The sequence below is a fragment of the Panthera onca genome, chromosome B3 (genome assembly GCF_046562875.1).
Source record: "Panthera onca isolate mPanOnc1 chromosome B3, mPanOnc1 haplotype 2, whole genome shotgun sequence".
NCBI classification, from domain to species: Eukaryota; Metazoa; Chordata; class Mammalia; order Carnivora; family Felidae; genus Panthera; species Panthera onca.
In genome coordinates this window covers 60,087,985-60,102,281 of record NC_138344.1, presented here as the reverse complement: position 1 = coordinate 60,102,281, position 14,297 = coordinate 60,087,985, and the positions used below count along the sequence as shown (strand labels likewise).

Below are 14,297 nucleotides of genomic sequence, written 5' to 3'. Positions count from 1 at the left end.
TTTGAGACACAGAGCATGAGCAGGGGAGGAGTAGAGAGAGACAGAGATACAGAATCCGAAGCAGGCTCCAGGCCCTGAGCTGTCAGCAAAGAGCCTGATGTGGGGCTGGAACCCACAAACTGCGAGATTGTGACCTGAGCCAAAGTCCAACACTTAGCTGACTGAGTCACCCAGGGGTCCCCCTTCCCAATTTTTTTTGAGTTTACTCATTTATTTTGAGAGAGAGAGAAAGTATGGGTGGGGGAGAGGCAGAGAGAGAGAGAGGGAGGGAGAGGGGGAGAGGGGAGGAGAGAGAGAGAGAAAGAGAGAGGGAGAGAGAGGGAGGGAGAGAGAGAAGGAGAGAGAGAGAGAGGGAGAGAGAGGGAGAAAGAGGGAGGGAGAGGGGGAGAGAGAGGGAGAAACGGGGGAGAGAGAGAGGGAGAGAGAGAAAGAGGGAGAGAGAGAGAGAGAGACGGGGGGAGGGAGAGAGAGAGGGAGAGACAGGGAGAAAGATAGAGAGGGAGAGAGAGAGAGGGAGAGAGAGGGAGAGAGAGGAAGAGGGAGGGAGAGAGAGAGAGAGGGAGAGAGAGAGAGAGAGAGGGAGAAAGAGAGAGGGAGAAAGAGAGGGAGAGAGGGGGAGAAAGAGGGAGGGAGAGGGAGAGAGAGAGGAAGAGAGGGAGAAACAGGGGGAGAGAGAGGGAGAGAGAGAGAGAGAGGGAGAGAGAGGGAGAGACAGGGAGAAAGAGAGAAAGGGAGAGAGAGGGAGAAAGAGGGAGGGAGAGAGAGAGGGAGAGAGAGAGGGAAAGAGAGGGAGAAAGAAAGAGGGAGAGAGAGGGAGAAAGAGGCAGGGAGAGGGAGAAAGAGAGGGAGAGAGAGGGAGAAACAGGGGGGGAGAGAGAGAGAGAGAGAGAGGGAGAGAGAGAGGGAGAGAGAGAGTGAGGGAGAGAGAGGGAGGGAGGGAGAGAGAATCCCAAGCAGGCTCCACAATGTCAGCATGGAGCCCAACGAGGGGCTTGAACTCACGTACTGTAAGGTCATGACCTGAGTGGAAGTAGGATGCTTAACCAACTGAGCCACCCAGATGCCCCCCACTTTTTTTGTAATATAAATGGTCCCCAAGAGTAAGGATACTAAAAAACATGACAATGTGTGTCACTAAGAAAGTCTGTGCCACATCTAAACTCTTTTTAATGACCCCTAGGACTAAAGTTAAAAAGACCAAAAATATTCTCCCTGGATCCTCAAGCACTCTATGAAGTAAAGACAATATTCGAAGTAGAGAAAATATTTCAGGTACACATACCATCTGAAGCATCCCTTCAGTCCACAAGTTAGAATCTGTGTCAATTGCCCGCTCAAATATGGTCCTGAGAATGTACATCATGATATCACAATTGAGAAGGTTAACCACTTTGCTGAAAGCAGGGCAGAATTCAGGAGGTGGTGGTGGTGGTAATGCTAAAGTGAGTGGGAGATGGATGGCAGAAGAGACAAACAAGTACATTTTTATTTGGGTTATCCTACACGCTAAATTGCGTATATCAAAATCATGGATTACATGCAAAACAACACATGATTTTTGTTACTTTTAAAGCACTGAATGCATCAATGTCAAGGGAAATATAAGTCACTATATCAGTCGCCCAAAGTAAACTCCATTTGCTATAAATTTAAAAATTGTATCACCACTGATGTAAGCCATATCTTAATATGAGGACAAGAAATAAAGGGGTCTATGCACTTTCATTAGTTGCCCACTCTTAAAAACAACAAAAACAAAAGTGAAAAACACTATATACTAGGCTGATACAAAACCACAGAAAATAGTCAAAATGAGTCACATCAGAATCTCACTTTTTACCTTCATCTTTGTTTTCTTGTTTTCTCCTTTTCTTCTGCATATGTTCTGCCTATGTGTATATATATAAAAAAAAAAAAAAGTCTATCTTTAAATATACTGCTTGGCAAGCATGAAACAAATGGAATACTTTGAAGCAGGCAGGAAAGATCCAGGAGCCTACCAAAATATCTTATATACTGATGTATTAAAAATGTTACCTGGTGCCAGAAATAAAATGACTGTCCTAGGAAAAGCCACTGCAAAACAGATGAGTAACATCCCTCCTCAAGATTTTAGTTCCCATTCTTTCAGTCAACAATATTCATCTCGTGCCTATTATATTCAGGGCATTGTACTGCGGCCTGGAAATTATTCATTTTGTAAGGACGAGTCCAGACATCACCGTAAGTGATCAAACTTAACATCACCCTTAATGGGACAAATACACATCATGTGCCTGATTTGATACAACGTATTATCTATATAATATTTTACCCCAAAACATTTAATTTGAATCTAATCATGAGAATACAATCAGATACATTCAGAATGTAGGATATTCTAAAAGACCACTAGCCTATACTCTACGTGGCAATGGCATATTATAAAATGGCAATATTATGAGAGACAAAAAAGGCAAAAACATCATCCTAAATTAAAGGAGATTACAGAAACATGACACCAAATAAAGTGCATGATCCTTGACTGAATCCTCCTCCCCATGAGACCGGGATAAAGGATATTTTTGGTAAATCAGAAAAATTTAAATACTGCCTGTATACTAGGTAACATTACTGATTCAATTTTAATTTCTTGGGTGAGATAATGGCCTCTATTAATGAGAACCAATATAAAACTATAGAAAAAAAAAACACGAAATTTCCTGCAGAGTTAGAAAGCATAAAGCATTTTAGGCTTATTTACTGAAGAGGATATCCTTTCCTACCTTGCTATGTTGCGTTTTGGAATAATGATAAAAGTACATATTGAAGTCTTTCAATGATTCATCTCTCAGTTCATAAACTCCATGGCCTGATACACCTGGTTTCCTAAACGGACAGAAAATACAGAGATGAACTGCAGGGTTTCTACAGTATACAATACTGACAAAATAAGAACCTAAACAGTAATTAAAACTCAAACTCTAGAAGAAATAATCATATCTCAATCAGCTTGCTTAAACTGAAATGAGAAATTTCATTCCAATAGTAAAACTAAAAACCTATATGGCAAGCTCAAAGTCCTGATAACAGCTCAGTTGTGTTTCATAATTAAGAAATTTAAACAAATTTGAGCAAGTTTATTTGATATTTTACAGACCTGATCTCTGACTTATTTCGCTTAGCCTTATACTCTCTAGCTCCATCTATACTGTTGCAAATGTCAAGATTTCATTCTTTCTTAGGACTGAATCATGTTCCAGTGTATAATATATACCATGTCTTCTTCATCCATTCATCTGTCTATGGACACTTGGACTGCTTCCATAATTTGTCTACTGTAAATAATGCTGCAAGAAACATAGGGGTGCACGTATCCATTTGATTTAGTGTTTTTGTACTTTTTGGTAAATACCCAGTGTGCAATTACTGATTGTAGGGTAGTTCTACTTTTAACCTTTTGAGGAACCTCCATACTGTTTACACAGTGGCTGTACCAGTTTGCATTGCTACCAACAGTGCAAGAGGGTTCCTTTTTCTCCATAACCTCACCAACACTTGCTGTTTCATCTATTTTTTATGTTGGTCATTCTGACCATACTGTTTTGATTACTATAGCTTTGTAGTATATCTTGAAATCAGGAATTAGGACACCTTCAGCTTTTTTTTCTTTCTCAAGATTGCTCTGGGTATTTGGGGTCTTTTGTGGTTCCATACAACTTTTAGTATTATTTGTTCTAGTTTTGTGGAAAATGCTGTTGGTATTTTGACAGGGATTGCATTGAATCTATAGATTGCTTTGGATAATATGGAGATTTTAATAATATTAACTCTTTTAATCCATGAGCATGGAATATTTATTTGTTCATCTTCTATTTCTTTCATCAATCAAAAACTTAACTATTAATAGCCCACTACTGGTTAGGAACCTTACTAATAGCATAAATAGTCAATACATGTTTTGTATGTTAAATGTATCATACACTATATTCTCACAAAAAGTAAGCTAGCAAAAAGAAAATGTTAAGAAAATCATAAATGAGAAACTACATTAACAGTACTATACTGTACAAACTTCACATGTAAGTGGACTCATGCTATTTGAACATGTTGAAGGGCCAAGTGTACTTACTATTTAAGTCACTTAATATCATGAATCAGTATTTCTCATATACTTTCCAAAAATACTCATTTTTTAAAATTAATTAATTTTAATATAATTTATTGTCAAACTGGCTAACAAACAGTGTGTGAAGTGGGCTCTTGGTTTTTGGGATAGATTCCCATGGTTCATCGCTTACAGACAACACCCAGTACTCATCCTAACAAGTGCCCTGCTCAATGCCCATCACCCATTTCCCCTCTCCCCCACCCCAACCCACCTTCAGTTTGTTCTCTGTATTTAAGAGTCTCTTATTGTTTGCCTCCCTTCCCCCATGGTCTTCTACTAAGTTTCTTAACATCCATATATGCAAAAATACTCATTTTTTTCAACAAACACATTACTCAGTGCTTAACTGTGTGCCCTTCATTTTCACCCTTTTTCATCTGTACTCCATTCTTGCTCTTAGGAGTTCAGGCAAGGACTTCAGAGCTTCTACAAATATCCAATGTACAATACCAAAGATTGGTCTACTTCCCAAAATAAGCATAAATATTAAGTACTTACTTAAATGTGGCCACTTTGTTTATGACATTCTCTAATCCAGTTTCATTATTTTCCTGTTGAAACAATATTTTTGTCATTTTTACCTTCATGCAATGACTTTTCCTTCTCTTACTGTGAACTGCAATACATTTCAACAGCATTCCTGAAGTACTTTGTAAACAATAAAAAAAGATCAACTTCCAGTATAAAAAAATTGGGTCTGAAACCAATTGTTTTGAGGAACCAATTTCTTAACAGAAATAAGATCTATAAATAAACTACTTAAGGAAGAAATTTTATCTAAATTTGCCCTCATATACATTTATGTATATAAACACACAAACACACACCCAACAGTTCAAAGAAAAAGAGCTCAGGGTGCCTGGCTGGCTCAGTCAGTGAAGCATGTGACTCTTGATCTAGGGGTTGTGAATTCGAGCCCCAGGCTAGGTGTGGACACTACTTAAAAAAAAAAAGAAAAAGAGTTTTCCTTATTTATTATGTTCATCACCCACATCATTTAAGGACATGCCCATGCTGTACCAATACCTAAAACCAAGGTTATAAAATAAATGGAATCTACAGCCAAACACATGTAGATGTCCAAATGTAGTCTGGCTTCTGCATTATAATAATTTTCTGATTGGCCAGGACTTTTCCTTGATCGAGGAATTTTTTTTTTTTAATGAAGTCATTTAAAATCAGGATAAGAACATAGTTGAGATACTAAAGTAAGCACATAATAATTTTGCAAAAATTGAGGCATTTAACCTCCTTTTAAAATAACGCACATAGTAGGGGGACTAGGTGGCTCCGTCACTTAAGCGTCTGACTCTTGATTCTGGCTCAGGTCATGATCCAATGTGTGAGTTCAGGCCCCGCGTCTGGCTCTGTGCTGACACTGCAGAGCCTGCTTGGGATTCTCTCTCTCTCTCTGCCCCTCCTCCTGCTTGTGCTCCCTCTTTCTCTCTCTCAAAATAAATAAAATAAAATAAAATAATGCACTTGGGATAAGCAATGAAGTTAGGGTATGCCTTAAAGCATTCTTCTTGCAAAGTATGATATGTATATCACTAGTGGTGTATGAAATTATTTTATGTTATACAGTTATATATTTTTAAAATTGTGAATAGTTACTCACTTATTTTAATACATATTAGAAAAAAAATCCAGAAACTAAACCTATTTCACTGATAGTATTGCTTAGAAAGATGCCAAGAAAAATGTAAATTAATCTTAAAATGTATTAATAATTATAAAATGGGTAGATGGATATGTAGAAATTATGAAGGTGATATGCCAAATGAGTCTGAGAATCAATTAACAATAAAACTGGAAAAAGGGGTACCTAAGTGGCTCAGTCAGTTAAACATCCACTTTAGCTCAGGTCATGATCTCGCAGTTTGTGAGTTCGAGCCCCGCATCAGGCTCGACAGCTCAGAGCTTCGAACCTACTTCAGATTCTGTGTCTCCCTCTCTCTCTCTGCCCCTCCCTTGCTTGTACTCTCTCAAAAATAAACAATAAAAAAATTTAAAAACAAACAATAAAACTGGAAAAAGATACAAATATTTTTTTAGGAAAAATGACCAACAGTCAAAATTTATCTCTATTCTATTTCTCTGGAAAACCTTGATAGATAAGTCCAATTCTCTTTTAAGAATTATTGTTCTAATTCATAATTAAATCCCAGAAGAAAAAATATGAGACCCATAATCTTTTTTATTTTTTTATTATCATTTTTTTAACATTTATTTTTGAGACAGAGAGAGACAGAGCAAGAACAGGGGAGGGTCAGAGAGAGGGAGACACAGAATCTGAAACAGGCTCCAGGCTCTGAGCTGTCAGCACAGAACCCGATGCGGGGCTTGAACTCATGGACCGTGAGATCATGACCTGAGCCGAAACCGGACGCCCAACCGACTGAGCCACCCAGGCGCCCCGAGACCCATAATCTTTAGGACTATTACTTCAATTGTCAGCAAATACAAAAACTTAAATATCACCTGTGGCCATGAGACTGCACTCTGCAGACCTCCAGCCAGAGGCAACAGAGATACTAATGCAGGCTCACTGTGGGATAGAGGGGAAGACATCAAGCCTGGATGGGATTACCCAGCAGTCTAGAATGCTTCTATCTAACCTTCCTTTCTTCTTACTTTCACCTGGAATCAATTTTGCCTCACAGTCTGATGGCTCCCAAGCTTTTCCAAGCTTCCTCACCATTTTCTCTCATACGTACTGTTCCTAATAAATTCTTAAATGTTTTGTCTTAGACATCTGCTTCTCAGAAGATCCAGACTAATATAACTCAAATAGTCTCAGTATTTCAAGGAGGCCCCTTTTCTCTGGAGAATTTTTATTTTGAGGTAAGCAAAAGCCAAGAAGTTTCTTGCTCTAAGATGTTTTCCAAATAGCCATAATATTTCGAAAATGTTTCCTAATGCCCAGAAGTCCAGAATTATTAAAGTTTATACCACTAAAGAATGAATAGTTGTAGATCTGCAAAATTCATTAAATAAATTTTCCTAAAACTTCAAAGTAGTTTTGTTTCCAATTCCAAAAAAAGAAAAACAACAACAACAACAATGCTGGACTTACATTCTCAGGTAAATTTTTGGCAATGGCGCTATGTGGCATGGGTTCAATACAAAGCAAGTGAATAATTTCTCTCATTGTGACCTCTTCTTTGGTTACATTTCCCACGCCAGGTACATAACGCTCACCTAATACAAACAATGAAAAGAAAAGTAAAACAATCAATTGTTTTCTACTTAAATCTCTTCTACCAGGAACACTTAATACACAGAATACTGCATTAAGTCTATGAGAGAGGGACCAGAAATTATTTGGACATATTCCTAAATCTGAACAAAAGTCTATTTGCTAAAAGACAGAGGAAGAAAAATGAAGAGATCCAAAGAACACAGGCCTTCTCTTAACCTATACACACACACACACACACAGAAGTATATGTACACATACTCACACATTATAAACAAGGCCCCTCAATTAAATTAGCATGTGTTTCTAATACTAGAAAAAAGGCTGATGGCATTGAAAGACTACTGGCCATCAGTGAACAATAGCTTTTCTTTCAAGATCTTCCTTGATTTTGTTTATATTTGTTATTTAAGACAGAATAAGGTGAAAACCCACAAACAAGATACTTAAATATGTTGTTATGGATTAAATGACAAAACAGTAATATGTATCAGGAATGACTGGTGTTGCTAAAATGCCCACATGACCATTTTCCATTTTTCATCTCAATAAACTGCCAAACAGAGAGAGAAAATAGCTAAATTAACTATGGGAACTGGTGTTGAAAGCATCTAATTCCCATTGTCTTAAGAAGGCCTATGGTATCTGGCCTTATGTCACCACTGATTTGTAATATACAAACTCTTATGATATCTATAACAAAGTTATTACACAGGCAGGAAGCTTCTGCCTAAGAGATTTGATAAATTCTATAAATTAGCCAAAGAATGACTTTTGTGAAATGAATTCATTTCAAATAGATCATCCCTCTTAACATTTGTAAAGCACTTTATAACTTTCAATTTTTTCCCCCTAAAACAGTATTCTCTAGAAATTTAGTGCTATAAGAAAGCTCAGAGATCACATAGATTACCTTCAAATTTTACAAATCATGAATCTAAGACCCCAAAAATGTAAATGGCATCCTTCTGATAGTTAATATATTATAGATAATTCCTAAAAATCAATAATACAATATGTATTATAGACTATTATATAGTTAATATATAGTATTACATAGTTAACACTATATATTAACACATATATATTAATGATAATATATATTATATATAATGATAGTATATATAAATAATAATATAATATATATTATATTAATGATTATACATATTAAATGATAATATATATAAATGATAATATATATCTCATTAATATGTATTAATGATAATGAAAGTAATGAAGTTACTGTACTCAGGAATATAGCAGGTATTAACAAAAAATCAAATCACATAGGAGGAAAAACCCATTAAATTTAGATAAACACAGTAATAGCAATAATAAAACAGTAAAAATATAAAACAGCAAAAATATAGTACTAGAAATTCTTCACACACTATTCCAAGAACAAACATAAAAATTCTCAAGTTTTTATAATTTAATAAAGTATATCATCAATTTAAAAATCTTTTACACATTTACAACTCACTTTGCAATGGCAATGAAGTTCACCACACTTTCTGCTGAGACAAGCAGCCAGTCAGTAACTAACTCTCTGAAAACAAGTAAAATGAACCCATGTTTTCAGATTTAGCCAGGGGTAGAATCCTCACTAAGAACTAACAATAAAAAGCATGTTTGCTGCCATAAAGTAAGAAACAATATCCAGAATGAGAAGTCAAGAAATTTTACTTAGCTCGTAAAATCAACAAAGTCTATAATACAGAACATTAAAAAAAAAAAAAAAAACAACCAAAAAAGTATGGCCAATATTTACCCAAAGTAAAAAGAATGACACAATGAAAAAAAAATTTTTTTTACTAAGACCTATATTACTTTGAAATTTCACATATAAATAAAATTTTTAGCACTCAATGTATAGGTATTTTTCATCTACATTTCTAACTAGGATAATCGTATTCCAGTAAAACAAGACCAAATAATTATAAATCAGGTATTGAAAAACAAAGATGTAACAGAACTGTGCTTTTTAAAAGCTAGGTTTCTAAACACATCAATCATATTAGTCACATTAATCTCTAATATTCTATGCTGTATTTGCGAGAAGGGTAAGATGATAAATTATAGTTTTTATTAATGCTCTCTCTGAAAACAACTCATAAGATTAATGTTTTAATCTTACCCACAATATAGATGAGGACTTGAAGCATTTCTTCTATTAATGTATTATATTGTTTAATCAAATCCTATTGAATCAAAAAAGAATAAATTAGTTACAAAAGAACCAAAAGCCTTTACAAAACATACATTTCTGGATCAGACTCATGGTTCATGCAGTCCAGTATTTTCCTTCAGACTGCAGCAGAAAATTAGGTGAATAATTCCCTTTACTGACATCAAATTCCATAAGGTTCACAATACCTGGCATATAATAAGAACTCAATACAAATACTATTTTCATTATCATTACCATATAGCCTTAAGTCAACAAACTAACTCTTATGACTTCCTTCTTACCTGGGTTGGTGGGACAGTGGCTTCAAATAACAGATACCAGTTCGTGAGAATACTCTTCCTTAACACCCCTCTTACTTAAGCAATGTATAGCAAAATGAAATACTCATTTTTCACCAAGTATAAAACATGACTAAAAATTAGCTTTGTATTTTGTATCCTATTCTTTGGTCCTTTGCAAGTAACTTCTAATTTGAAAGAATAAAATAACATGATTCATAAATTTAAAGTACGTAAGGACTACTTTATAAGTTTGTATCAAATATGAAAGCAATGAAGATGTAACAAAACTACACAGTACAACAAATTATAAGCTATGAAAAATGTAACAAATACAAGTGAAAAATATCCTTATTAAATAAGGAACTTTAACAGAAACTGAAAAAGGGGAAAGGGTTGGAAAGATAATTTACTATCAGAAAGGGGGAAAAAAGGCCAATAATCATGAAAACATGGTCAACCTCAATGCTCATTAAAGAACTACACCTACAAATAAAAGACCACCTTTCACCTACCACATCAACAAAGAGTAAAGATACTAGTGCCACTACAGAGGTACACACTGCTAAAGAGTGTAAATCTGAGTACCTCTTCTGAGAGCAATGTGACAATATGTATTAAGAGTCTTAAGAAAAAGCATACTGTTTTCTCCAGGTAATCCTCTTCTAAAAATTTATCTTAACAAAATAATTAGGCAAGTGTTTAAACCCTGAGGTACAGAGATGTTTATAAGACCAAAAAACTAGAAAACCTCTTCAGCAATTCGGGGATCAAAGTATAATGCAATTGTACAGCGCAATACTATATAGCCTTTAAAAATTATGATATAAAAAAAAGTGGTGGTATATTTATTTAAACCTATCACAACATCTCATTAAGCACAGAAAGCAAATAACCAAATAGCACATACAAAATGATCCAATTTTTGTTTCAAAAACAAACAAGACACCAAAACTTAGAAGGTGATCATTTCTAGGAGGCAGTCTTTCATGTGATTTTTCTTCTCCTTTTATTAATCTAAACATTCTAACTTTTTGTAGAGTAAAAACAGTACATATGTGCATATGTAGATATACGTGCATGTTATGTGTATATGTGTGATTTTTGGAAATACACATAAAGAAATAAAAATCCTAAATATGATTAAAATTGTTAACAAAAATACTTCCTTTGGAATTGACACACATGTCAGTTTCTGTTGCTTACCTGGTCTTTTGTGGATATAGTCTTGTTAAAAGCATCAGCAAGTTCATACCTCTGAAGTACCAGTAACAAGAACCTGTTGGGATCCATTAAAGATGCACCAATCTGTGGAAGAAACGCAGCATGACAGTTCCATGTGTATTAAATGAACAAACATTTGTCTCCAGTAGGACTGTCAGAAAGAGTATAAAGTAAGTCTGCAAAAGATAATGTAGTAATCCCTTCCATTTTTTATGATACCCTATTAAGTTTTAACAGTGAGAAAAATTTAAGTAAATAAAGTTAAAAATAATTACTGTATCTTTTCTCTCCCTCTACAAGGGATCGAAGAAGGTTAAGACATAAGTATCCAAAGTAATTTCAATAGGTACCTGAAGCATAATGATATCTTTATCATACATTTCTTCTCTGCACTTAACATCTTGGTAGTAAAACACCTGTAAAATAAAAGATAGAAGTGGCATGAATTGTTTTATTTCAAACAGAATTCTTAACAAACACTATTCCTAAAACTTTCTCTAAACCAGAAACTCCAAGAACTCCTTAGTGGCAAAAAAAAAAAAAAAAAAAAAAAAGCTGTAAATCTATGAATCACTAAGGGATTCGTGAGATTTTAAAGTAAGGAAATATGGCATGAAAATACTTCCAAGTTTAAAATGCTCTTATTATTACTCTCTCAACATGTGCAACAAAAGAATTTATTTCCTCTGATTTAAAAATCCCCACTTCTATAAAAGTAAACTAATTTCTACAATCAATCATAACACGATTTTTCTCCCAAGTGGTATCTTTACAAGTCCAGTTTCCCCATCTTTTAGGAAAAGCACTTCTCTTTATTTGCTCTAGAACAGAGGGAAAAATTGTTAAAGTGGCCTTCTATTAAGAAAGGTGATGGGAAGACTATAGGTCTCCAGGTAAGGAAATCCTCATAATGTTAATGGGCACATTTCTACTGGCTATCACCTAATCTATCTACTCACTAGGAGAAATATCTACATGGTTACTAGAACTTTCATTTCTGAGTTCATATAAGAAAACAGAAAGCAAATAGCAAAATCCAGAGACACAAGGTTAAATTATATAAGAGAAAAAACAATCAGAAAATTAACACACTCACATTCACATGAATGTGAATAGGCCTTGCCATACCTGGCTAATGAGAGAGAGTCCATTTCTTCGCCACATTTCAGCAACAACCTGGGCAACCAACACCAGACAACGCAAAGGATATTCCACTAGTACCTCTACTTGAAAGTCCTCCTGAAAGAGAGGAACAATTTCATTATTTTTCAGAGGGCTTGGATGTGTCTCAAAGTCATGGCACTAGACATTCTTCAGTTTTCTCATCTGTAAAACAGATGGGCTTGAATGAGTTAACTCCAAGTTTTGGTGATTTAGATTTCAATGTACTTATATACAAACCTAAAATTACTAAATGGGAATTATCCAGGTAGGTTTCAAAATTTTTCTTCCCTCTCATCAACCAAGAGGTGTTTAGAAATAGGGTATAAGTAAATCAGCTCTTAATAGAGTCACTTACAAAAGGCACAAATTCATGTAGTCTTGAAACGGCACCCAGCCTGCTTAAACGCACATGAAGACCTAAAGGTTAAAAAAAAAAAGAGAGAGAGAGAGAGAGAAATGAAAAAGCAATAAACCCAGTTAATGTATCCCTCATTAACTCAAGTTCGGAAACTTATGAGGTTTAAATATATATTTACTGAGTTTAGAAATGCAAACTTTTGACTTCTAATTTTAAAACATAGTATTATTAATGTATTTAAGATCCTACATAGTGCAAGGTGTGTTTACACGTTATATAAAAATACTGTGCTGCCTCTCAAGACATCCTTATTCTGCTCTTAACTAATCAAAAGAAATGAAAACTAATTTAAGTATTTCTTTTTGTAAAAATAGAAGTGACGTAAAATCACATCAATTATACCATGTGCAAAAACTAAAAATGAATCAAAAACCTAAACATAGGAGCTAAAACTGTAAAACTCTTAGAAGAAAACAGGGAATAGACTTCATGACATTGGATTTGGCAATAATTTCAAAGGATACTATCAACAGAGTGAAAAGGCACTCCAAAGAATGGGAGAAAATATTTGCAGATCATATGTTTGATACATAGCTAATATCCAGAACATACAGAAAACTCCAACAACTCAACAACAAAATATCTGATTAAAAAATACACAAAGGACTTGAACAGACATTTCTCCAAAGAAGATATAAACATGACCGGCAAGCACAGGAAAAGATGCTCAATAATCACTAATCATTGGAGAAATGCATATCAAAACCACAATGAACTGGGGTGCCTGGGTGGCTCAGGTGGTTAAGCACCCGACTCTTAGCTTTGGCTCAGGTCATGATCTCATGGTTCATGGGTTCAAGCCCCACATCAGGTTCTGTGCTAACAGTGTGGAGCCTGCTTGGCATTCTCTCTCTCATTGTCCGTCCCTCCCAGGATTATGCTGTCTCTCTCAAAATAAATAAATGAACTTAAAACAACAACAACAAAAACAATGAACTACCACTTCACTCATTAGGATGGCTATTAAAAAAAACATACAGGAAAGAAGATGTGTTGGTGAGGATGCAGGAAAAAATGGAACCCTTGTACGCTGCTGGTGGGAATGTAAAACAGTGCAGTTGCTATGAAAAAGAGTTTGGTGGTTCCTCAAAAAATTAAAAAGTAGAATTACTTTATGAACCAGCAATTACACTTATGGTACATACATCAAAGAACTAAGAACAAGGACTCAAACAGATACCTGTACACTCATACTCACAGCAACATTATTCACAACAGCCAAAAGGTAGAAGGAACCCAAGCATCCATTCGTAGGCAAATGGATAAGCAAAAGGTGGTATATACAAACTATGGAATATTATTCAGTCTTAACTAGGAGGGAAATTCTGACACATGCTACAAGATGGGTAAACTAAGGATATTGCACTAAGTGAAATAAGCCAGTTATAAAGGATATGTATATGATTTCAGTTAAGTGAGGTACTTATAGGGGTCAAACATACAAGTGGAAGGTAGAATGGTGACTTCCATAGACCGCAGGGAGTGGGGGATTGAGGAGTTATGCTGAACAGGTACAGAATTTCAGTTTGGGAAGATGAAACATATTCTGGAGATGGATGGTGGTTGATGACTGCAGAGCAATATGAATGTACTTAATGCCAGTGAACTATACATTTTAAAATGGTTCAAATGATAAATTTTATGTTATATGTATATTTACCACAATTAAAAAT

At 35.1% G+C, this 14,297-nt stretch overlaps 1 protein-coding gene across 1 annotated transcript in view; it reads right to left on the bottom strand.

Annotated features, from left to right (window-relative positions):
• Positions 1-14,297, bottom strand: part of UBR1 (ubiquitin protein ligase E3 component n-recognin 1) — a 133,515-nt gene that overhangs the window by 51,344 nt on the left and 67,874 nt on the right. The window contains exons 16-25 of the mRNA XM_078448552.2: positions 12,562-12,623; positions 12,171-12,281; positions 11,393-11,458; positions 11,025-11,126; positions 9,487-9,550; positions 7,227-7,351; positions 4,649-4,701; positions 2,766-2,868; positions 1,841-1,889; positions 1,283-1,437 (exon numbers count right to left, since the gene is read on the bottom strand). Coding sequence (XP_078304678.1) covers positions 1,283-1,437; positions 1,841-1,889; positions 2,766-2,868; positions 4,649-4,701; positions 7,227-7,351; positions 9,487-9,550; positions 11,025-11,126; positions 11,393-11,458; positions 12,171-12,281; positions 12,562-12,623 — 890 coding nt within the window. The remainder of the gene's footprint in view (positions 1-1,282; positions 1,438-1,840; positions 1,890-2,765; positions 2,869-4,648; positions 4,702-7,226; positions 7,352-9,486; positions 9,551-11,024; positions 11,127-11,392; positions 11,459-12,170; positions 12,282-12,561; positions 12,624-14,297) is intronic.